This window comes from Vanessa cardui, chromosome 20 (assembly GCF_905220365.1).
Source record: "Vanessa cardui chromosome 20, ilVanCard2.1, whole genome shotgun sequence".
Classification (NCBI taxonomy): domain Eukaryota; kingdom Metazoa; phylum Arthropoda; class Insecta; order Lepidoptera; family Nymphalidae; genus Vanessa; species Vanessa cardui.
This window is the reverse complement of record NC_061142.1, coordinates 932,202-956,044: the sequence shown is the minus strand read 5'-3', so window position 1 is coordinate 956,044 and position 23,843 is coordinate 932,202. Positions and strand designations below refer to the sequence as shown.

Sequence of the window (23,843 nt, the reverse complement as noted above, 5' to 3'; positions counted from 1 at the left end):
TCCCTTTTGCCTGTAGTTACACTGGCTCACTCACCTTCAAACCGGAACACAACAATACTGAGTACTGTTATTTGTTATAAACAGGTTCACACAAACCCCTACCACTGATAAACGTGAGTAAGTTATGTTAACTACTAGATGTCTTAGTGTGCGTGAGGCGACTATGAGCAAAACAAATACAATTTAGTTTTTTTTTTTTGAGTTTTTTTACTAACAATCAATTAATATAATACTGAGTGTATATGTCTTTAAGCATTATACGTACTGATTCTCCTCCTGTACTTCGTCCTCTGATGCCTCTCCTCTGGCGACCTCTCTACCGAGCTAGACGACTGCCCCTCCACTATCCGCGGCTGAGAACAATTTTTCCATATTATAATATAATCAATTTCAAATTCGCATATTCGATTTATATTCTCATAATTGTATCAAACTCAAACTCAAATAACTTTATTCAATATAGAAGCATTACACTTTCTTATTGATGGTCAATTGAAACAGTACCACCGGTTCGGAAAAGAAAATACCCTGACCCGAGAAGAACCGGCGAAAGAAACTCAGCGGGTTTTTTTTTGTTTGTCTCATATATAATTTCATCTCATATTAAATTGTTTATATAAATAAACAATTTAATATGAGATGAAATAGCCAGGAGGCGATTGTTTCATTCCCAAGGTGTGCTATCGATCATAAACTCATTAATTGTATAATAACCTTTTGCACGCAAGCGTTCCATTTTTTTTTTAATTTGGCAACAGAGGCATTTCGAACGCTTTTTTATACTATTATTTATCTTCTGGCGAATTACTGGATTAATTTATTTAAATTTGAATGGAGAGCACTCCCATGTTATGTGTTTTGTTATAATATTCCAACAGTGTTACCTTGTGATAATCCTCAGTGCTCGACATATCGTCGCTATCATCAGGCGCCGGACCCAGCCTGAACTGGGGCAGGGGAGTGGGCTCGTCGCTAGCGAACCCCGAGACCTCGGTCGTGGACGGAGTGGGGAGGGAGGACTCGGATGGGAATGGCTTCGGCGAGGACGTCGCCGTGTGGAACGTGTCGGAGGTGTTCAGCGTCGAGTTCGGGGACGGCAGCGGGTCGAGGCTCAGGCTGAGGCTGAAAATGAAAACAATAAATAAATTGAAAACAGTGCAATTTACAGGACGTACCAGCTCTTACTGACATTAGGGATTTAAGCGTAATTAAAATATAATCATTATTTATTGAAAAAGTTGTCTGTTCTAGTACGGATGGGTCACGTGTATCACTCAAGGACCCCAATTTTACAGCCAAAATTAAAATAATAAATAGAAATAACTGCTGGCTTTACTTATATGAAATGTTTACAGCGATTTTTTTTAAATAAAAATAGAGGGCCCCAATTTTACAGCCAGAATTAAAATAATAAATAGAAATAACTGCTGGCGTTACTTATATGAAATGTTTAAAGCGATTTTTTTAAAATATAAATATTGGACGACATCACACACATTTCTCTAATCCCGAAGCTGAAGCACTTGTGTTATAAAAAATCAGAAGTAACGACGGTACCACAGACACCCAGGTCCAAGACAAAATAGAAAACTAATGAAAATTTTCTGTCATCATGGAATTGAACCCGGGACCTCGGGGTGGCGTACCCTTGAAACCCGGCGCGCACGCTCCTCGACCACAGAGGTTATCAATGACAGCTCAAGCTCACGACAAGCGCGCGTACCTGAGGCGCTTGGAGCGGAAGTGCAGGCGCTCGTCGGCCGACAGCGCGGCGTCGTCGCGCGCGGGCGGCCCCCCCGCGCGCCCGCGCAGCACCAGCTCCGACTTGCTGCGCTGCACGCCCGCCGCCGGCAGCGCCGCGCCGCACTCTGCGCACGCAACGCACACAATCAACTACTGATTATATACTTGTTTGGCTACTATGAAAAAAAAACACGGGGTAAAACTAAACCGGTCGTTGGAACGCATGAGTTTAAGCCGAAGATTGATGATTCGAGCTCGAGCCATCGCCTATAAATATTTATTTTATGTATCCTTCCTTTCGTGGTCGGCAGCAAAGGAAAGCATCGTTAGGAAACTGGCACGTATTAGATCAAACTCATATCGCATGTTTCTACGGTCCCGAATCGGGAACTCCTCAAAAGGCGAGGAGGCCAACCACAGAGACATTTGTAGGCCAAATGTTGGAAAAGCATTCGGTGTCGGTGCCACACCTCCGTGCTGCGCGCCGTCGGCCAGGGCGCGCGTGAGGCCGCGCTCGCGCGCCGCCAGCAGCGCCAGCTCCTGCTGCAGGCGCTCCACCTTGACGCGGTGCGCCGCCACGCTCGCCACCCGCCCTTGCAGCTCCTGCTCCAAGCTCTCCAACTCTTTTTTCTGTTACAATAATAACAGATAGTTACTGAGACGATATTTTTCTTTAATTGGCTGATCGAGGCCATCTTCCACTTCAATAGGGTAAAAATAAAATATATTTAAATATTTTGATGTTCAATGCATTAAAATTGAAAGTCGTAATTTACATGTACTGTATATCACGTGACCGTCATGATGACCAATGACGTCAGATAGGCAAAAACTGTCATTGGATGTCAGCGTGCTGACTCCAAATCTTATCCTCAAATGGTGAGACCAAAATGTGTCACCCAGTTTACATTTTACAGTTTACATCGTTTTAAAGTGTTTAAATTAATGGTGCTGCACCATTTAACAACTCACGTGTCTTTCAACGGTCTCCTTGATGCTCTTTGCAGTGTTGGGCTCGCACTGCTGCAGGAGATGCATCAGGCTCTCTGTGGAGGTTTCTGAAGGAGGACTTTCTGGACTCGGTGTGAGGCTCTGAAAAAAACAAAATCATATATAACCCTTGAGCCGTAAACATCTAATATACAAAAAAAAAAATGACAAATTGAATCAAAACATACTTAAAAGAACATTACTGGAAGATTAAATTTAAATGTATCCAGTTTTTCCTTTTAAACTCGAACACTGTACACGATTTATCAAAAAGCTAAGAATTTTCTTTCCAATATCAAATCAATTATTAAAATAAATAATTAATCATAATATTCAACTACCAATAATCATAAGCATGTATTAAACCATTCCCTAAAGTTACATACATTTAAACATCATATTATATAACGCATTACATATCTCTATCACTCTCATTTCATAATATCCGAACTCCTATCTCACCTCATCCAAGTAGTACCCCTGCGCGAGCAGTTCCTCAGTCTTGGTGTTGACAAATTCCTGCAGCTGGTCTTTGACCCCCCCCTGGCGGCGTCTCAGGTCCGCTATCTGCAGTTCCTCCTTCACAATCTACGGGGCACGGGAGTAGCAAAATAATGGTAACGGTGGAAATCTTTACTTCAAGTTACGTATCTATACGTTTAAATAAATTACCAACTCTAAAAAGTCCTATAAAGGTTCGGTCATATTAAATACGATAAAACGATCGAGTAATTACTTGAAATAAAAAAATCCACTTGATAAAATAATTAATAACCAGCGGAGGAGACCTACGCGGCTGAAGCAAGCATCGACACTAACTGGGACGGCGGTGTTTCGGTTATGAGAAAATAAAAACACACGTATTGTTTGCATGAAAGTGAATGGACTGATTTAACGCTACTAGTGGTTCTCGAAGCGAAGTCGATTAGAATTTAATTATACTCGCGTCTTATTTAACTTTTTATTTAGAAACTTATTATTATTCACAGATTTAGATAATACAAAACAGTTCCAGTGTCTGTCGACTTTGATGATCTGATATTCAAATCCTAAATACACAGCCTGTATTACATGTCGTCATGTACAATTGACTGTAAATTGTTATGTAACAATTTTTTTTGTAAGGTTGTGGACTATGAGATATTTAAAATATATTCAAATAAATTAAAATATAAATTGAATTTGCTTACTGCACTGCCAAACCACTGAACCGAATTGGGTGAAAAATGGCATGAAAAACTTTTTTCCTAACACATGACAACCAACAACCTAAAACGCGAGCAAAGTCGCGGGCACCAACAACTAGTAAAACATATAACACGAACCATTTTGTTTCCACAATTTATATTTATAAATTATGTATAGCGTATACTAAATATGCAATTTTATATATAAATTAAATGACGTGAGAAACACTAGTAGCCCTGCAGGTGTGTGGGACAATGACATAAATGATTACAGACTGACGCCGTGACGCAATGTTTGTTTATAGCGCATTCAGCTTTATCTAAGAACACAGATAAAAATACAAGGAATAAAAATCATGATGAGAATATTATTGCAATAAGTGATATTTAATGACGAATTACTTCATATTTTTATTCAGTGATCTGTGAGAGTTGCAAGGTGCAATGCATTGTAGGAGATAATTATTTCGTATTACTTAACATTATACTTACGATCTCTGCTGCGATAGCACGTAGTCAATTGACTGCGAGATGGAACACTCTGTTGTAATTATGAAGTCTGACACTTGTTTGAGGTTAATATCATAATATCAAGATACTGTGCATTGATTAAATAATTATGTGATAATTGACTTCCGATACATTTGTAATAACGTCGCTTCACCAAAGTTGACCAAGATGATCTTTGATATAATAAACAATACTCACTTTCTTCATTAATATTCTCACAGCGGCACGTCATCGAAAACAATGCTGAAGACTACAGCGAGGCGGGTGGTGTGACAGCGGTGACTTTAGTTTGATAACAATGTGATGATCCCGCCTGACGATTTCCCACCGCTGGGCTAAGGCCTCCACTCCCTGCTGTGCACGCGCATGCGCGCGTACTGACCTGGTCGGTGACGGCTCGCGCGGCGCGTGCGTGCGAGTGTGCGCGCGCGCTGAGCTCCCGCTGCCGCCGGCGCATGCGCGCGTACTGACCTGGTCGGTGACGGCTCGCGCGGCGCGTGCGTGCGAGTGTGCGCGCGCGCTGAGCTCCCGCGGCCGCCGGCGCATGCGCGCGTACTGACCTGGTCGGTGACGGCTCGCGCGGCGCGTGCGTGCGAGTGTGCGCGCGCGCTGAGCTCCCGCTGCCGCCGGCGCATGCGCGCGTACTGACCTGGTCGGTGACGGCTCGCGCGGCGCGTGCGTGCGAGTGTGCGCGCGCGCTGAGCTCCCGCTGCCGCCGGCGCATGCGCGCGTACTGACCTGGTCGGTGACGGCTCGCGCGGCGCGTGCGTGCGAGTGTGCGCGCGCGCTGAGCTCCCGCTGCCGCCGGCGCATGCGCGCGTACTGACCTGGTCGGTGACGGCTCGCGCGGCGCGTGCGTGCGAGTGTGCGCGCGCGCTGAGCTCCCGCTGCCGCCGGCGCATGCGCGCGTACTGACCTGGTCGGTGACGGCTCGCGCGGCGCGTGCGTGCGAGTGTGCGCGCGCGCTGAGCTCCCGCTGGCGACAGCGCAGGGCGCGCCGCCTCAGGGTCCAGCCGCGCTCGAGCGCCCGCCAGTCGCCCGACAGCCGCCGACACGCAGCCGCGTACTCCTTCTCCATCGCCGACCGCTCCTGGTTTATCATACCGTTATGTTCACATTTGCTTTTTAGGTTATTTCATTTGTTTGCAAGTTGGTTATCATAGTAGTTATTCCACAGTTGGTCTTTCACCTCATCGAGTTGCCGCTGCGCCTGCAGCAGTTGCTCCCGCTCAGCGTGCCAGCGACGTTGCCGCTCCTCCTGCTGCAGCTCGAACTGTTGCCGCTCTCGCTCCAGCTCAGCGCGCTGTGCTTCGATACGCTCGCAACGGATCTCGCTTTCCAAATCACTAAAACAAGCATTTCAGTACAACATTTACAGACTTCCACCATAAACTAAAACTTATAAAAATGGCAATATGACGTACGAGAGCGCGGTATTAAGGTTCTCGTTGCTCGCTGCGAGGTCGGTGGTGGACCAGGAGAGCAGAGAGAGGCGGGAGAGGTTCATGACGGAGGCCCCCTCCTGCCGTAACTTGGCGGCCTCAGCGGGGTCGTTGTAGCGGAACATGTTCGTGCGGCCGAGGAGAAGGATGCAACCTGAAGGCCAATTTTTGTTACATTTTAAACGAAGCCAATAGTAGGTTGTAATAAGCGGTAATGATTTTTGTATGATCAGCCATAGGTAGAGGGGAGGTCCGTAAGACGATGACCATAAAAATCAGCTTGCAGACCAACCCTGGCTGAGCTTGGCGGGTTTGTCGAGCAGCACGGTGTTGAGCCAGCACTGCGCGGAGGGGGCGGGGATGATGGTGGCCACGCCCTCCTGCAGCGTGATGCGGCAGTGCAGCGGCAGCACGCCGGCGCCCGACAGCACGATGTCCGGCGTGGGCGAGTACTCCTCGCTGCCGATCACGGTCTCGCCTTCCTAGAATTCACATTCATATTCAAATCACGTACAACCCACGAGTCGTTAACAACCAGGGATTACTTCCAGGCATGATATATTAATTTAAATAATTGTATTAACTAACATGACTGTATTTTTTTTAGATGTTAAAAAAGAGTAACCACTGAGTTTCTTGCCGGTTCTTCTCGGTAGAATCTACTTTCCGAACCGGTGGTAGCTTTTTTAATTGTTATATGACGATTCAGAAGTGCTTGAAAAAGCCCACTTGAATAGAGTATATTTTGATTTTGATTTTTCGTTTTTGATAGGCGTTACTGAACTGTTATTTTTAAACAAAGCTACTACACGTTTACAAAAACATGTAATTACTTCACCTTGAGATGGTAGAGCGTTACTCCTGTTGAAAGCAGGTTATCATCGATTCCCACGAGATGCGGCATGTCTGAATCCAGAACAACTCCGAGTCCGCTCTTCCTGAGACCCAGCGCCTTCTGTTCCTGTAGGATCTGTTGCGTTTCCCGCCATTTCTCAGTCCACTTCTCCGTCAAGACTTTCTCCTGGGCCTCTTTGCGTTGCAGAGTTGCGAGTACAGCTGGTTCCGTTTCGATTGGATCCTAAAATTACGAAAAAAAAAACATATTTGAAAAAAGAATTCGAAACAAAAATATTCAAATCAATTTTAACAAAAAGTTCCTCTACCGTCATAATATTGTCCAAAAATTTGTTTTAAAAAATAGAGGGGAACAACTACATTTTGGGGTCAAACGATAATTTTGTCTATTACCGTAGAAATTCCAGTCAATAAGGTTTAATTTTCCCTTACCGTGTTGTGAGATATCTGTTTGCGCAGTTTCTCGATCTCCTCCCGCAGCTCTCTGATGAGTTTGACGTTTGGATCCTCGTTGATAGTGGGCTTGTTGATGATGTTCTTTGCCCTGTTAGCGTATCTGAGGGTGGATAGCGTTTCACCGTAATTGCAGTCCGCTGGCGATATCTAAAAATAGAAATATTACAGTTAACATTATGTTTATTAGATTTAATTGAATAATAAATAAATAAGGCATGCCATTCAATACAAGATTATATTAAAGATAAAAAAGCATTGACTTAATATATATTGGCTTATTGATGTATGCGTAAAAATTTGTTCACTGTCTCTATAATTTGTGTTTGGTGACAGTTCTGCTCGGTAGAATCTAGTTTCCGTACTGGCGGTAGCTTAAAATGTGTAACATGACTAAAGAATATTTCAATTTGATTAATAATTACAAAATAATCTAGGCTTACTTACCGCAGCAATCATAATAGTCTTAGAGTTTCCTCCGAGTGAATCTTTAAGCAGCCATGTCAACACCGAATCTCGATATGGAATAAACACCTTTTTGCTTTTCGGCGTACGACCTAAAACATCACACAAAACACTTAAACTTAAGCCATAATATTCTTTAAAAAATAACTTAAACGAAACAAATACAATAAATTAAAATGGATCTAAATTGTTACCTTGTGCTACTCCTTTATTATAATTGCAGCATAATTATACGAGCAAAGACAATGATATTCTTAAATTTTACTAAGATTTAAAAATTATATACATTCCTATGTTCAAAATAAAAAAAAAACCTAGCTAGAAGTAAAAAGTTATATAACTACTTACAAATCGTATAAATGAAGGTACGTGTAATCAAAAGCTTCACAAAAATACTTACTATCAACAGGTTGGTTAGTGGCCTCGGCGAGTGCGGAGATGACAGAACCCAGTGTCACGAGAGACTTGTTGATATGAGCACCTTCGACTAACCGCTGGCCAGTCGCTCCAGTGGCGTCAGCTCGCTCACTGAAACATTTCATACGATTAAGCTTCTGATACACTGATACAGATAGACGATAATAATATCACAACAACAGCGTGTAAACTTGCCACTGCTGGGCTAAGGCCTCCTCTCCTTTTGAGAAGAAGGTTTGGAACATATTACATCACGCTGTCCAATGCGGGTTGGTGGAATACACACGAGGCAGAATTTCTATTATATGTTCGTTATGTCTCGCGATGTTTTTCTTCACTGCCGAGCTCGAGATAAATTATAAACACAAATTAAGCACATGAATAAGTATAAAAATAATAAAAGCTTGCTTAGGTTTTAACCCGCAATCATCGGTTAAGATGCACGCGTTCTAACCACTAGACCATCTCGGCTATATAATGACACACAAGTTACAATCTTTATATCTCAGTTTACCTGCCAGCGAGATCGACGAGGTGAACCTTGGACACGGTCTCGCTGGGCATGTTGTTGTGACGCAAGTAGCTCGCCTGCACGAAGGTGATGGTGAAAATAGCGTGCGATCGGGACGACACGTCGTTCATTTGAGTAGACGCGGTGGTTCGGTGGAGATTTCCGCGGTGCATGCACTCCTGAGAAAAGATTTACACATCTCCACAGTCTTCAAAAAAGTTCATGTATTTATCACATACAACAACGACAGCCTGTAAATTCCCACTGCTGGGCTAAAGGCCTCCTCTCCCTTTAAGGAGAATGTTTGGAACATATTCCACCACGCTGTTCCAATGCGGGTTGGTGGAATACACATGTGGCAGAATTTCTATGAAATTTGTCACATGCAGGTTTCCTCACGATGTTTTCCTTCATCGCTGAGCACGAGATGAATTATAAAGACAAATTAAGCACATGAATCAGCGGTGCTTGCCTGGGTTTGAACCCGCAATCATCGGTTAAGATGCACGCGTTCTAACCACTGGGCCATCTCTGCTCGATTTATCACATGTTTGCTAATAATATTCTCTTAATAATTATTACTCAATTCATCGATAAGACTACACTTATATTAATAAATAACGTACTTGTATGTCATCATAATCCGAGACCAGATGTTTGGAAAGGTCCTGGACGTAAGGCCCCAACTTAGGATGCTCCCGGACTCTCAGCGAGTGGCCTGCATCTGTGGCCAGCAAGTCCTTCACCCTCTCGTTGTATATCTCGAGGTAGCTGACCTCCGTGCGGTACGAGGCGCCGGACTCCTTCCCCGCCGCCACTCGCGAGAACAGTTGGCGACATATCCGCGGGATAAGTCCTTGTGATTCCTGTCCAAAGAATTACGTCATTATTAATATAGATATATAAATAAAAACTTTGAAGCTCATATTAGTTATTTTGATGGGTAAAGTGTGATTTATACATCATTTTTTAAATTGTATTTATTGAGGTTTTGCTAAAACTGTGCTTGTTAACGAAACAATAGCGAGTATTATTATTCCATTATACTTGTATTTCGCAGCTAAGAAAGAATTACATTGACTGCATAGTCTTTAGGTAACACATTCGTGGTTGCTGTACGCATAATTAACAGTTCTTACTAGTTTGGACTTTGGCGACGTAGGTGAGCAGTATAAAAAGTCAAATTCAAAGAACTTAATAAAATACTAAAATAGAAACGTAACCAAAAATGACTAATCGACCTTGACAGTTACTCAATAAACACATTGCGATTATAACACGAGCGATGAGCTCGACCTCCCACGTTTGGAACTGAAACTGCCTCGTTGGTTGATTAGTTAGTCTATAATAATATTACGAGCTCCAATATTAGGTCAGGTCATTTGGAACTTAGTGAATTTTTTCATCATCGCATACCCCTATAATTCGTTTTGTTTTTTTATGTTATAGGGGGCAAACGAGCAGGAGGCTTAACAGATAGAAAGTGATTAACTTTATGTTACGTTAACGGCCTTTAAGGAATGATATATGTAATTGTATTAAATTGCATTGATGAAGTCTTATTTAAGCAAATTATTTTATGGAATCAATCTAATCGCTTACTCTAATAACAAAGAAATTAAAAACTAATAAAGTTTTATATGCCGGTCAATTGTATATAACGCTTTGTCAACGACGGACCTCGCTTAATTCTCAATAACTGTCTAAATTTTAAAAGGGCCTATTCTTTATTATATGGTGCCACATAAGCCATTTTCGCAAAAGACATCACCAAGACCCCAAAAGGTTGATATAAATAATATACGGGACCAATATATGAACACGGAAAACTTCCATTTTTTTTAATTATATATACCGAAATTCATTTACTCTCGTGACGTCATACAAAAACACATTATTACTATTATTGAAATATAGTTGTATCTACATTAAAAAAATAGCCATATCCTTGTCCGGAACTTAAAATATCTACATACTTAATATCCTTAATCCGTTCACTGAAGTGTGGTTACGAACAGAGTTCACATATATAACATTAATATAGATAGATAGGTCACGTAGCGCGGCTTACGGGTCAAAGATGGACCGTGACGGCAACATTCTGGGAAGGCCCGCTAGGAAATCGGAGTAGAGGAAGACCACTGACACGATGGGAAGACGATCTCAGAAAAATTGCCCAAAATGGGGCCAAATAGCACTCAACAGGGAACAATGGCAATCCTTGGAGGAGGCCCTTACCTTAACAGGGGTTCTTGCTTAAATTTAAGATATCATAAATTAGTAAATTTAAATGAAATAGGTTAACTATCTATAAAATTAGATAAGTAAAGTAAATTAAATCAACTAGAATAGAAAAGATACCGTAACCGATAAAAAAAATAATGTAAAACAGTAAAACTAACATTGTATTTAAAGAAATAATTTTTTTATAGATAGATAAGTAAATAAAGTAGATATATAAGATAACATTCGCACCGATGACTGTGTGATTGTAAAGAAAGGTTATTATGAGTTAATTTGTATATGAGTAAAAATGATAATTGATAATAAATATTGCAATTCTTTCATTAATTGAATAAAAAGATTTTATCAGATAAGTGTAACATTTAAGACCGATCTGCATGCAAATGCAACTAACTGTATCTCTGATCCGGTTTTATTTTAGGTAATCAGGTAAAAAGTAATCGTTTTCCATTACCATTCGTTACATGTTAACGTCAATTTCGGATATATCAGAAAGCGGATATCTTGAAAATTATCGAATATTTATCTGAGTGACGTTCAAGATTTTTTTGCAATTGAATTGCTTGAATTTTATGCAAGCGAATGCAAATATGCTATATGCAAAACACACAAATTTACATATTTTATTAAACAAAAAATATAATAAAGTGTTGCAAGAGACAGATATACCAAGAGCTTAAACTTCAAGAAATAACTACACATCTAAAATAAACTTTTTATACCATTACTATACTAATCCATACTATAACATTATAAATGCTAAACTAACCCTGTCTGTCTATCTGTCTGTCTGTCTTGCTTTCAAACCAAAACTATTGAATCGATTAAAATCAAATTTTGTACACAAATAGTCTAGAGCCTGAAAAAGGACATAGGCTACTTTTTAATTGGAAAAAAGTGTTGAAAACGATTAATTTGTAAATATAATAATATTTTATACGCAAGCAAAGGCGCGGGTACACAGCTAGTGTTATAAATGCGAAAGAAGCTCCATTTGTCTGTCTTATAGGCATTAACGGCTAAACCGATTAATCCGAATCTAGTTCGAGACAACAAACAACAATTGTTTATTTATTTATTTATTTTTTTTTTTTTTATTTATGTCATAGGTGGCAAACGAGCTGGAGGTTCACTTGACGGAAAGTGACTACCACCGCCCATGGACATCTGCAACACTAAGGGGATTGCAGGTGCGTTGCTGGCCTTAACGTTGTTCGTATAATATACCCATGTATACTCGACATCTCAATTCAACATGGCTTAAACTTCAAAATGCAAACTATCGAGCTGGGTGAGTTAATGGAAAATTAATAAACTTTGATGGAAAGACGTGAAACCCATTGACGCATCGTTAATTAACCGTTTCAGACCCCGTATTCCTCGATGACGCACACTTCATTGTTCGTATATCAAAGCTCGCTCTAGCAGTACGGAACTGTTAGGAGAGTATTATAATTTGTTATTTAAATACTTTATTGACCACCATATAGTATCTATAGAGTAAAAACATATAAATAATAATAGTGCAAATGAAAACTATGGCTTTTGTGACAATATGTGCTCACGTAGACGAGTCTTAAAAGTAAATTTAACTAATATGTTTGAATACTTTGTTCCATAATCAGATAAGGGAGGATTATACCTTCTATACTAATGTTGAAAAAAAAAACTCTTTGTTTATTTGTCTGTCTATGGCTGCAATTATCATTAGTCAATCCAATTATTAAAAAAACTCAACTACATTATTTTTAAGTGCTATAGGATTATAATTATGTTTATATCATATCGTTTTCTTTATTAATAAAATGCCTCCGTGCGAAGCCGGGACGGGTAGCTAGTTCATCTGCAAGTTCTGCACATGTGTGTCACAGAACTCATCTTAATCTGCTTGACCTATTGTAATAATATTTTTGTGTTTTCGAGAGTTAGAGTGGTGGTGTATGAAATCATAACCTTGCTTTTTTTTCGAAATAAATAAAAATCTTATTTCATCAGTACGAAATCTGGACCGGCGTTTTTTTTCTACAAACATGGATGATTTACTTAAGATTAATAGACTGAGATACCATTTGATCGATAGCCACGAAAGTTGTATAGTGTATTTTTCTATAGCCAAAGAAAGAGTGAGATTACTCTCCGGCCTGGTCTAAAGACCAGTATTCTTTATCCTGGCTTCTTCACCGGTAACCTCGACTACCGCGTTAATCCTATAGACCTGAAAGGCCAGGGTCGTACAAGGCCAAGTGGCTGCCTGATGGTGAAAATTACAACACATGGTAGGTACCCTAATTTAACTCGCCATTCTTTCAGTACATCAACTTCCGTTCCATGGATCGCCAAAACTACTGGCCAGTTTTACTAATATAGTAGTTTGACTCACCGCCGACCCGCTACCCATCATGGTGAATGTCTTCCCGCTGCCAGTCTGCCCGTATGCAAACACGCACGCATTGTAACCTTCGAAGGCGCTGTCGATCACGTCGAGACCAAGGTCGGCGAACACCTGAAATTATAATAAACATATGAATACAGTTTTACTGAATATAAACACACAGTATGTATGATTATTATTTCCTTTAAAGTATTGCTTTGTGTAAGGGTTTGTTGCTGTGTTCCGGTTTGAAGGGTGAGAGTCAGTATAACTAGAGGCACATGGTTGATATCAATGCCAATAACTTAGTTCCAAGGTTGGTGGCACAATGGAGATTTTACTAGTAGTTATCTAAGCTAGGATAAATGTCTTACGGCACCCACAGTTTTTACCCTATTTATGTTGCAGTATATATGTATGTATAATAATGCAGCGCTGTACATTCAATGTATTATTATTTAATTATTGTTAAAAACGCCTCCTTACGAAAGCGCGTTCCAACAAGACATCTGTAAAGCTATGTATGGACACACCTCCACAGCTAACCAATAAAATTCACGTGCGAAAATTGCAATAACACACGTTTAAGTTTTTTTATGCTCTACAATTAAGGCCATATGATGTTTTTAAAGGTTTTTATTTTTTTTATTCGCTGGCAATACTTATTCATTCGTTTTCTCTCAAAGAAGTCACATACGTCAAGGGGAAATATCCACAAAAAAACATGGTATCAACTCATACAACGGACGCCGCCGATGATTTTTCACGTACCGCATCATTTTAAATTAATTCTTTTCGCGCTGTTCCTGTGGATTTTATTTAATCTATTATTATAATAATCTAGTAATCATTTTTAGTATTGGAAAAACCACAGACGATAGAATTGATTCGACAAATTAAATTAATTTGCAACAACTTCTAGTCGTTGTGGTCCAGTGATTTAAATACAATGATTTGTTAATGTTATATTCATATAAAAAAATATTTATAAATTTGATTATTTTTGTTATACTGATCGACTTATTTTCATGTAAAACTCATTATTAATTTTCATCAATAAATCCGAACAGCTGAAGTTCATAATTTTTTTGTAATTTGTGGAATTGGTTTCTTTCTTTTCATTGATTTTTTATTTCAGAATATAATGTAGACCTTTTTTTTTTTAAAAACGAAAACCAAATCTTCCTAGTTATATAATGTACTAGTTCGTTCTGACTTCGTATGGGTAAAATTTACACAAAGTTGGGGTAACTAAGAATGAATTCCAATTGCGAAAAATCAATCAAAGAATGAAAGAATCTTTAATAGTGAATATTTTATTGAATGAAGAAGCATTACCATTAGTCATTTGAATCAATTGATTCGGAAAAAACCACCTCGAACGTGAGGAGAACCGGCGTAGAATCTCAACGTTTTTTTTAATATTATATTTATTTATCAAGGAAATCGGGCCAATTGTCTAATCTAGATCTTTTGATATATCAATGATACTTCGCTTACATTTGTAACAGCTATTACATGTACATTTAATATATATTATAATATTGTAAATGTGAACGTAACTGTGTCTGTCTTTAACGGCCAAACTGTTAAATCGGATTTGATGAAATTTGGTATGAAGCGAACTTGAACTCTAGGAAAGAACATAGGCTACTTTCTATGCTAAACACATGACAACCAACATCCTATAACGAGAGAGAAGCCGCGGGCGACTACTAGTCATTTATATATGTAGAAAATTAATTACCCGAACACTAGTAAAGTAGAACGACGTTTGTCGTTTGCAAAGCGCAGCTGTCACTCGCACAAAGATAATAAAGCTTGTCTGTTCGCGTTCCATCGTAGTGGCACTATGATAGAACTACCTAGATATAAAAAAAAACATCTTTCTGACCTTTTTTATATTTCATTTAATCTCATTCTCAAGAAGTTTAATTTAAAAAAGTTTTTATGCCAAATATATCATATCGTTAGTGTAAGAGCCATTGGTCATATGTAAACGTGTGTAAATTCGATCACCAAAAATGCGTACCAAGGTCTTTATTTATGAACGTAATGCTTTGAAAAGTAACCTTTTACGTTATAATATACATTTTATATAAGTAGACAGTTCTATCGTAGTGCGACTAGGACTATCTAGATATAATAATGTATCTTTCCATACAACTGCTCCATATACACATCAACAATGGTAAATCCCACACTCCTCCGTGGGAGCAGCATACTTTTTCTCTTCACATATTAACATATATATATGAGGAGGCTTGTAAAAGTAAGACCTCTATCTAACAAATATATTTTATTTTTATATAATTTTATATTACTTTACTGTTTCATAACATATATTAAACGTTTAAAAACCAACTGGCTTTATGTAAGTAAATGAGCGTCATTGTATATATAAAAAAAAAAACAAGAATCATTATTACATAGTACATATAAAACAAAGTCGCTCACCGCTGTCTGTCCTTATGTATAATTCTTAGATTATTAAAATGACGCAACGGATTTTGAATCGGTTTTTGTAATAGATAGAGTGATTCGAGAGGAATCTTTTTGTATGCAATACGTGGTAAATATAGTAAATAAACAAGAAAAAAATCTGTAGTATATTTAGTATCAGCATTGCACACGTGCAAAGCCGGGGCGGGACGCTAGTTTAATAATATGCTAATCTTTCAGGCCACTTATTTAATTTATAATTTTTTACACTCACAAACATACACTATTTATATACATAAGTTTATAATTACAATGAATTAATTAGAAAGTCAAACAAAAGTGCAAGAGTTACAAATATAACACACTAGTTATTCGCGGTTTCGCTCGTATTTCAAGGATTAGCCGTCGCCCATCTTTTAAGAATAATTAGTTCTTTATTGGAATTCACAATGATATTCTAATGAACAGATATGTTATATCCATACTAAACAACAGAAAAAAGTGTGCTGCGCCGGGGACCGTTTATTTTAGTTTATTTTTACATTTCGTTAAAAGTAAAAAGGATAGCTTGATAAAAACAATAAGTAAAAGGGATAACTAGATGTTTTAATTACGCAAAACGTATTACTACGTAATTATGATATCTTATAACGTATTACTACGTAAAACAACTAAAGGCAAACGTCCCAATTAGGACGTTTTTTAGTCTTCACTTTTTGCGCGTTAATAACATATCTGTTTACTTCAACATCATTGGGAATTCATCAAAATCGGTTCAATAGTTTGGCGTGAAAGCGTAACAGAGATACAGTTACATAACAAAACGTTCGATAGGAAAAAACAACAAGTCAAATTATAAAAACAAACCGAAATAAGGCGAAAAAGTTCCCGGGTTTTTTGGCCATACAAATCATTCGCAGATGAGTTTTTTAGACGATCGTTTTTTGTTTCACGCGTCTGAACTCTCTGAACTCAGGTAAGGTCAGGTTGCCGCCTGTTAGTGGTATGGTAGGTCCACACGACACAGACTTGACAAAGACTTCTATTCAATTTTATCTGTGGAGCTTATGAGCACAGAAAAAAATCGGTGTATTGGGTATTGGGAAAAGTTTGAGCTTGAATAGAAAAAATCGGAGCTATTCATGAAAGTTGAAAGTCTGTATATTATATTAACTGCTGAAAATTGTTTGAAAAACTCTGCATCCTTGAGGATCTAAAATATAATAACAAAATAGAGAACTAAAAGTCGGAGGTCATGAATAGCCCGTATAGACATTTTTTAAGAAAGGTCTGTGTCGTGTGGACGTATAATAAGAATGAGGCCTACCAAAAGAGTAACTACTGAATTTCTTGCTGGTTCTTCTCAGTAGAATCTACATACTGAACCGGCGGTAGCTTCACTTAATATAGGTGTTAAGTGACGATTCAAAGGTGCTTGTAAAAGCCTCCTTGAATGAAGTTTATTAACCCCGACGCAAAAAGAGGGGTGTTATAATTTTGATTTTTGATTCCACCAGTTTTTGTAGTATAGAAATACTTTTAGCGTAATTGTCACCCGTCAATCCCCGTTGCGAATGGTCGACGAGACGACGTTATGACGTGAAAAATATCGGTCAGGATAGAAATTGTCTATAACCTTGAACGGTCGAATTTAACAGATACGGTCGTACCAGCTGTATATATTTATACAATTTCATCACTGAGCCTGTGACTCAGTACGTTACGTCAGTGCTACCAGCATATCTGGTGATTGTTAATGGCTTGTTTACTGCAATTTATACTTTGAAATAATGATCTTACCGTACATTAAGCCAATTTAAAAATTATCCTAACACTTTTCTAATTATATTTGAAAGACAAGCTATGTCCGCGAGTTCTTGTTATTTTACTATGAATTATTAATTCTTTAGGCATCTTTCTTGATAATAAGTCTGTGGGAGAAACCCGACGTGATAGCGAAGTGGTACCATGCGCGCGGTTCTGGTCAGTATTTGGACATTACAGCGTGACTTTATTATTATTTATATATCGTTCTTAAATAGGCCTTAGGTACTTATTATTACATCAGATATCTGCTAGTGAAAATCCCGTCAAAATAGGTACATCCGTTCAAAAGATCAAGAAAGAACGAACAAACAGACAGACAGACAGACAGACAGATAAAAATTGTAAAACATGTTATTTTGTTTATACGTACCGTGTATACATACAAATGTATTTATTAAAAATCGATAATTTTAATAGGTATGTATTACAAACATACACTCCAATTTTATTACATGTATAGACTAGTTATCGCCTTCGAAAGTTTTATGTATTAAAATAGCTTAAGTTCTTCTTTGATTTTCAAGGTTGGTTCATGCCGAATATCATATTCGTTTCTATAGTTTAACAGACAGATAGACAAACACAGTTACTTCCTCATGTATATATTAGAATGCATTATTATAAAGAGTCTAGATTACAATTACATACAATCAAGTTTTGAATTACTTAATGGATCATGATGCAAGTACCAATTTTAAATGTATTATGTTTTTATGAAGCTGATTCGACCACGCTGCTCTATTGCAGTTTGGTGGACTTATGTGGAAGGTTTTCATTGACGCATGCAATAGTACCACACGATGTGTTCCATCACTACCATAAAGAAAAATTATAAAGAAAAATTAGACATATACTAATTTATTGATTCCTATCTGAGTTCGAACCTGTTCCCTCCAGTTAAAATCCTCGTGTTTTAACCACTGTGACATCTCGGCTCAAAGAGAAATTGTCCCAGTATAATTGAAGCCAAAAAAGCGGTTAAAAAAACTTAGACATAATGGTTGTCGGCGCATTAGTGGTTTTTATATATTTCAAAGTTTGTGGGTACTTAGCACTGCGTTGAAATGTTCATTGTGTTCCAAATTCAAAATTAATTTCCAATTTTAAATCTCAATGGATATAATAATAAATTTTGCCAATGCAAATAAACCTTGACATTTATTAGATCAAAATTATTCAGTCTATTTATATATTACCTAACTCATGAGTGCAAATTCATAATCGATAAAATAAGCATTACTAACTAATTTCAAACTGAACTGTCATTGGTCAATGACGGACGATGACGTAAGAGCCACCAATAAGCGTTCAGAATTTAAATTAGTTAATCTTACTCTGAGCAACACTTTACAAAGAATTTAGTCAATTATGAACTCGATAGATTTACGTAAAGTCAATATAATCGAGGTTATATGTAATCAAATATTAATAAGATATATTCTTTTACATAAGAATTATTAACATTAAGTATTTGTGCTACCATTTCCTCGTTTATTCGCAATTCTGAAGAGGATTCATACAAACTGAATCAGGCTTCCTCGCAATAAGGCGTGAAGTTATACTTTTAATTATGGTTTTGCACTATTACTCCAAGATACAAATGTTTCAATTGCAAATTAATTTGAATATTATAAATCAATTTTATTACAAAAAATATAACCAGTGTCATTCGGATGACTTAAAGTATTGGCGCAATAACCCATAAATCCAAATCTGTATATAAATAAACTCACATACATATAGCTTATTGCAATGAAATAAAGATAAACATACTTCGATTTACGCATTAAATGCGATTTGGTATTAATTCAGCTTTATTGTGAACTACTAAGAGTATGTGATTAATATGTCTTTATTTATAGTACAACACATAACCAATTATTGCAAATTTAATTTTCTTCTGAAATTTCGATAACAGTTTCGCGCCAAAACGCCATATTTTCGCAAATCAAGCTCGACGAATAATATCGCATCGATTTGCTGTCAAATGCTGTTTACTTGTTTATATACGTACGTAAACCATGAAAAAATTAATTTTTTTGGGGCAGTCGTTTCATAATTATTATTACATATTCATTGTATGTTTATCAGGGTATTCGTAATTTGTGCAATATTATAAACGCCTGTTGCACGAATGTAACGACGTGAGTAGACTCACGGAAGTATATCATTATAATACAATACAGAGATCTTTACTTTTTCCCACGATTTTATACAATACGCAAAGAATTAAAAAAACGCAGAGGCACTATACAAGAAGAATTACCTTAAGAAACATTACAATAAATATATACAGAGATATTTAAGGTGTAGGTAAGGTTATGTGCAAGTCCGTTTGAGTTACCTGTGGCGCTGTTACAGTTAGGGCATAGCAACTGTTGCTATTTTTTTTATGGTATTGGTTGGCGGACGAGCATATGGGCCACCTGATGATAAGTGGTCACCATCACCCATAGACAATGACGCTGTAAGAAATATTAACTATTCCTTACATCGTCAATGTGCCACCAACCTTGGAAACTAAGGTATGTCCCTTAGTTTCCAAGGTTGGTGGCACATTGTGCCTGTAGTTACATTGGCTCACTCACCCTTCAAACCGGAACACAACAATACTGAGTACTGTTATTTGGAGGTAGGATAACTGATGAGTAGGTGGTACCTACCCAGACGGGCTTGCACAAAGACCTACCACCAAGTAAACGAAAAATGCTATGAAATATTGAAATATTTGTTGCAAATTCATATCAAATCAAAAAAATATAAATCAGTATCATGGACATAAGCAGTAGCGTAATCATTACATAGTATAAAACAATGTCGCTTACCGCTGTCTGTCCCTATGTATGCTTAGATGTTTAAAATTACTCCGTATTGCACAGTTTAAAAGGTTAGCCAGTGTAATTTCAGGTCCAAGGGACAATATAATAATTAATATCTTTCTATCTTTCCAGTTTGTAGAGGGGATTGCGACCCTACCATCCGATTTGTATGGCAGTCTGGTTTATTTTTCGCAAAATGTATCTCATGTTAATTAACTTATGACGTCGTTCGATTAATAAACCTTGTCGTATAATTCAGTCACGTATGAGCGCATGCAATTTGCCTATTAAAATGATTAAATACTTATTACATAATAATTGCAGAGATGGCCCAGTGGTTAGAACGTACATCTTAACTGATGTTTGCGCGTTCAAACCCAGGCAATCACCACTGAATTTCATGTGCTTAATTTGTGCTTAGAATTCATCTCGTGCTCGGCGGTGAAGGAAAAAATCGTGAGGAAATCTGCATGTGTCTAATTTCAACGATATTCTGCCACATATGAATCCACCAACCGCATTGGAGCAGCGTGGTTGAATATGCTCCAAACCATCTCCTAAAAAGGGAAAGGAGGCGAAGCAGTGGGAAATTTACAGGCTGTTATTGTTGTTGTATATAATAGTAGAGTTGAATAACTTTGACATCATTAACTCAGCTATTGTAAACCTGGTTATTTACAGGATTGAGAACTCATCTCGTATCTCACTTGTGAAGTGTGTGCTGATATGTTTCATGATGCGTGGTCGCTTCAACGTAATAGTTATCATAGTTAATAATACTAATCACTTCTAGCACACGATCGTTTTCTGAGTTGAGTTTCGTATTTATTTTTATAAAATAATTAAATTATAATTTAATTTAATAGGATAATTTTAAATAGTGATTTATTATAGATATTTCAATCGAAAAAGGAACAAAGATAAACAAAGGTTAGATTTATTTTTAACTATGATGATGTAAATATATATCTTTATTTATAATAAATCACTTCTCCAATAGACGATTTATCCACATTAATTTTACTTCAAAGGTTCTAATTACAGCTTCATCATTCGTCATTCGTCATTACGGATTCCCGAAAAAACAGTTTTCAGAAATCCATAATGAATATCATAGATGATACAAGCTCTCAACCAATGACAGCGCGTCAACTCGATGTTTATTTATATTTATTCCTCTTGTCATTGGATACGTCTATATCTAAATAGGCAATTTAATTTAAGTACGCTAATCTTTATATCATCATTCGAATTAAGATTCAAATATTGAAGGTATCCAACAACGTATCAATACTGATTTTTATAAATCTAGCATCATCATTCGTTTCGGAAATAAATATCTCAGACCTGGGAAGAACCGGCCAAACAAAATCAGATGGTTTTTTATTTTATTACAGAAATTTGGTTTTTCAATAATATTATATTTTTATTCTTGAAACTTCCTGGTGGCGTTTATTACCTTTTTCTCTTAAGTTATACTTCTTTTTTTACATTTATTGTCGACTTCAAGAAATACGAGTAGAAAATAACAATAATTTATATATCTTTTCCCTTTATATTCAGTTATTACTGTAGTCGAATTTCAATCGCTGTACAATCATTAGTATTTAAAAATACTAACTTATAAAGCGATTAAGTCGAAAGTCGGTTTATTGGCAAAGCATATTTTTTTCATTCGTCGGCATCAAAAATAAAAAAAGTAATTTTAACGGATCTGTTTTTCGATTCCGAAAACAAGTGGACCAGAATCAGCTCATACCGGTTACATTTTATTTAAACCGTAACAAATGACGGTAAAAAGACGTCCGTTCGTGACAACGAACGACAAAAAGTCAACTTGTACGAACGTGTGATGCGTTTTCCAATCCATCTCGTGCTTCCGACATCATCTGAGATTACATCGTTTACAATTTAAGCCATCTTCGCAATGTAAATATTATTATTAGTAATTGATATCGCTCTTGATCGAAATTTGCCTATTTTTTGGAAGAAAATCGACCATTTTTTTATTATTTGCTCATTAGTACCACGTTCCTTTTAAATTAATTAATATTTATTTCGCTCGTATATAATAACTACTATACAAAGAGAACGACAGTTTTAGATGTTCTCATAATATGGTACAGATAAAATACAAGAGCACTAATCGCAAAAGTGAAAAGAGCAGTAACAATGATTTTATTCAGTCAGTCAGAACTAAACCGAAAAAAAGGTAAAAAATTAGAGTTTCCAATATTGTTTGAAAAGGAAACGGTGACCAAAAGAATTTGCCAAACAATTTTGATCGTTCACAGGACGCTTATATGACCTAGTTTGACAAGATACTTCCAAAAGTCTGAACTCCTCTCGAGCAAATTATAACTTAAATATACAAAATTGAAATTCCTATCGAAATCAATAGGCCATAGAGGCTCCGGAAATAGCGTTGCATAATACCGCTATTCGTACATTGTACCATCAAAATGGCGATTAAGCACGTTAGTTTTGCGCAAGGTCATTTGAAGACACAGTTAACTACAATCAATGAAAATAATGTTTTCACGACTTACATGTTTTAAGTGTTATTTTTATTGACTTTTTATGGCCTGTATTATCTGATGACAATGGACGAATCGTGTAACCTTTTTTAACACTTGTAAGTATGCCTTTGTGTAAAAACTTTTTTATTTAAATGTGCGTTAAGGAATACTCATTTTGCCGAATTCAGTGAGTCGTCAAGTTTGTACGAGGGGACGGCTTTAACCCAAGGTCAAGATTTAAATTTTATACCGTTCGCGAGCCATGGCAGCTAATGTATAAATTATAACGTTACTTTTCAAAGCGTTTCGTTCATAAATAAACACCTTAGCACGCATTTTTGGTGTTCGAATTTACACCCATTTGACCTATGGCTCTTACAGTAACCGTATGATATATTTCATATAAAACCTTTCTTTAAATTAAACATCTTGGCAATGAGATTAAATAAAACATGATAAAATAAGACAATATTTCTCAACTCAGTAATTCTCAACTACATTAGTTCAATAATGTAATGAAGAATTTATGTTTTTAATTTTTGGATGAAATATTAGTAACGCCGAAAAAATCATGATTACAATAGAGATGTGCTGTAAAAAAATCGAAACACATCGCAAAAGAAATTTTCTCATGTATATCTTCAAATGGAAGATGTCCAACTTGATGGTAAGTTGTTACTATCGCCTATTGGCATTGGCTCTGATCGCGACCGAGAAATATCAGAAAATGATATGCGATATTTATTATAACAACATGTACAGCCTATACATTTCCCATAGCTGGTCTAAAGCCTTCACTGGGAAGGTTAAAAGCATGTTCCACCACTCTGTTCCAATGCGGGTGGGTCACATGTGGCACTGGTTTCCTCACAAAGTTTTTCTTCACCGTCGAACACGAGATGAATCGAGCGTTGCTTGTCTGGGTTTGTACACGCAATCATCGGTTATGATGTACGTGTTCTAACTACTAGGTCATCTCGGTTCTCATTATAAGAATTAAAAACATTTAATTGGGAAAAACCGTAACTGTAACACCATAAGACAGTTT

General features: G+C 37.3%; 1 protein-coding gene across 2 annotated transcripts in view; it reads right to left on the bottom strand.

Moving 5' to 3' along the window:
* The window catches only part of LOC124538464 (kinesin-like protein Klp98A), a 55,944-nt gene that overhangs the window by 6,486 nt on the left and 25,615 nt on the right, over positions 1-23,843 (bottom strand). For both annotated transcript variants that reach the window (XM_047115535.1, XM_047115536.1), the window contains exons 4-20: positions 13,198-13,320; positions 9,200-9,439; positions 8,577-8,752; positions 8,046-8,173; positions 7,628-7,737; positions 7,160-7,330; positions 6,711-6,950; positions 6,165-6,354; positions 5,855-6,026; positions 5,620-5,776; positions 5,347-5,520; positions 3,196-3,321; positions 2,716-2,835; positions 2,214-2,373; positions 1,724-1,868; positions 885-1,122; positions 266-353 (exon numbers count right to left, since the gene is read on the bottom strand). In XM_047115535.1, the coding sequence (XP_046971491.1) occupies positions 266-353; positions 885-1,122; positions 1,724-1,868; positions 2,214-2,373; positions 2,716-2,835; positions 3,196-3,321; positions 5,347-5,520; positions 5,620-5,776; positions 5,855-6,026; positions 6,165-6,354; positions 6,711-6,950; positions 7,160-7,330; positions 7,628-7,737; positions 8,046-8,173; positions 8,577-8,752; positions 9,200-9,439; positions 13,198-13,320 (2,758 nt within the window). The remainder of the gene's footprint in view (positions 1-265; positions 354-884; positions 1,123-1,723; positions 1,869-2,213; positions 2,374-2,715; positions 2,836-3,195; positions 3,322-5,346; positions 5,521-5,619; positions 5,777-5,854; positions 6,027-6,164; positions 6,355-6,710; positions 6,951-7,159; positions 7,331-7,627; positions 7,738-8,045; positions 8,174-8,576; positions 8,753-9,199; positions 9,440-13,197; positions 13,321-23,843) is intronic.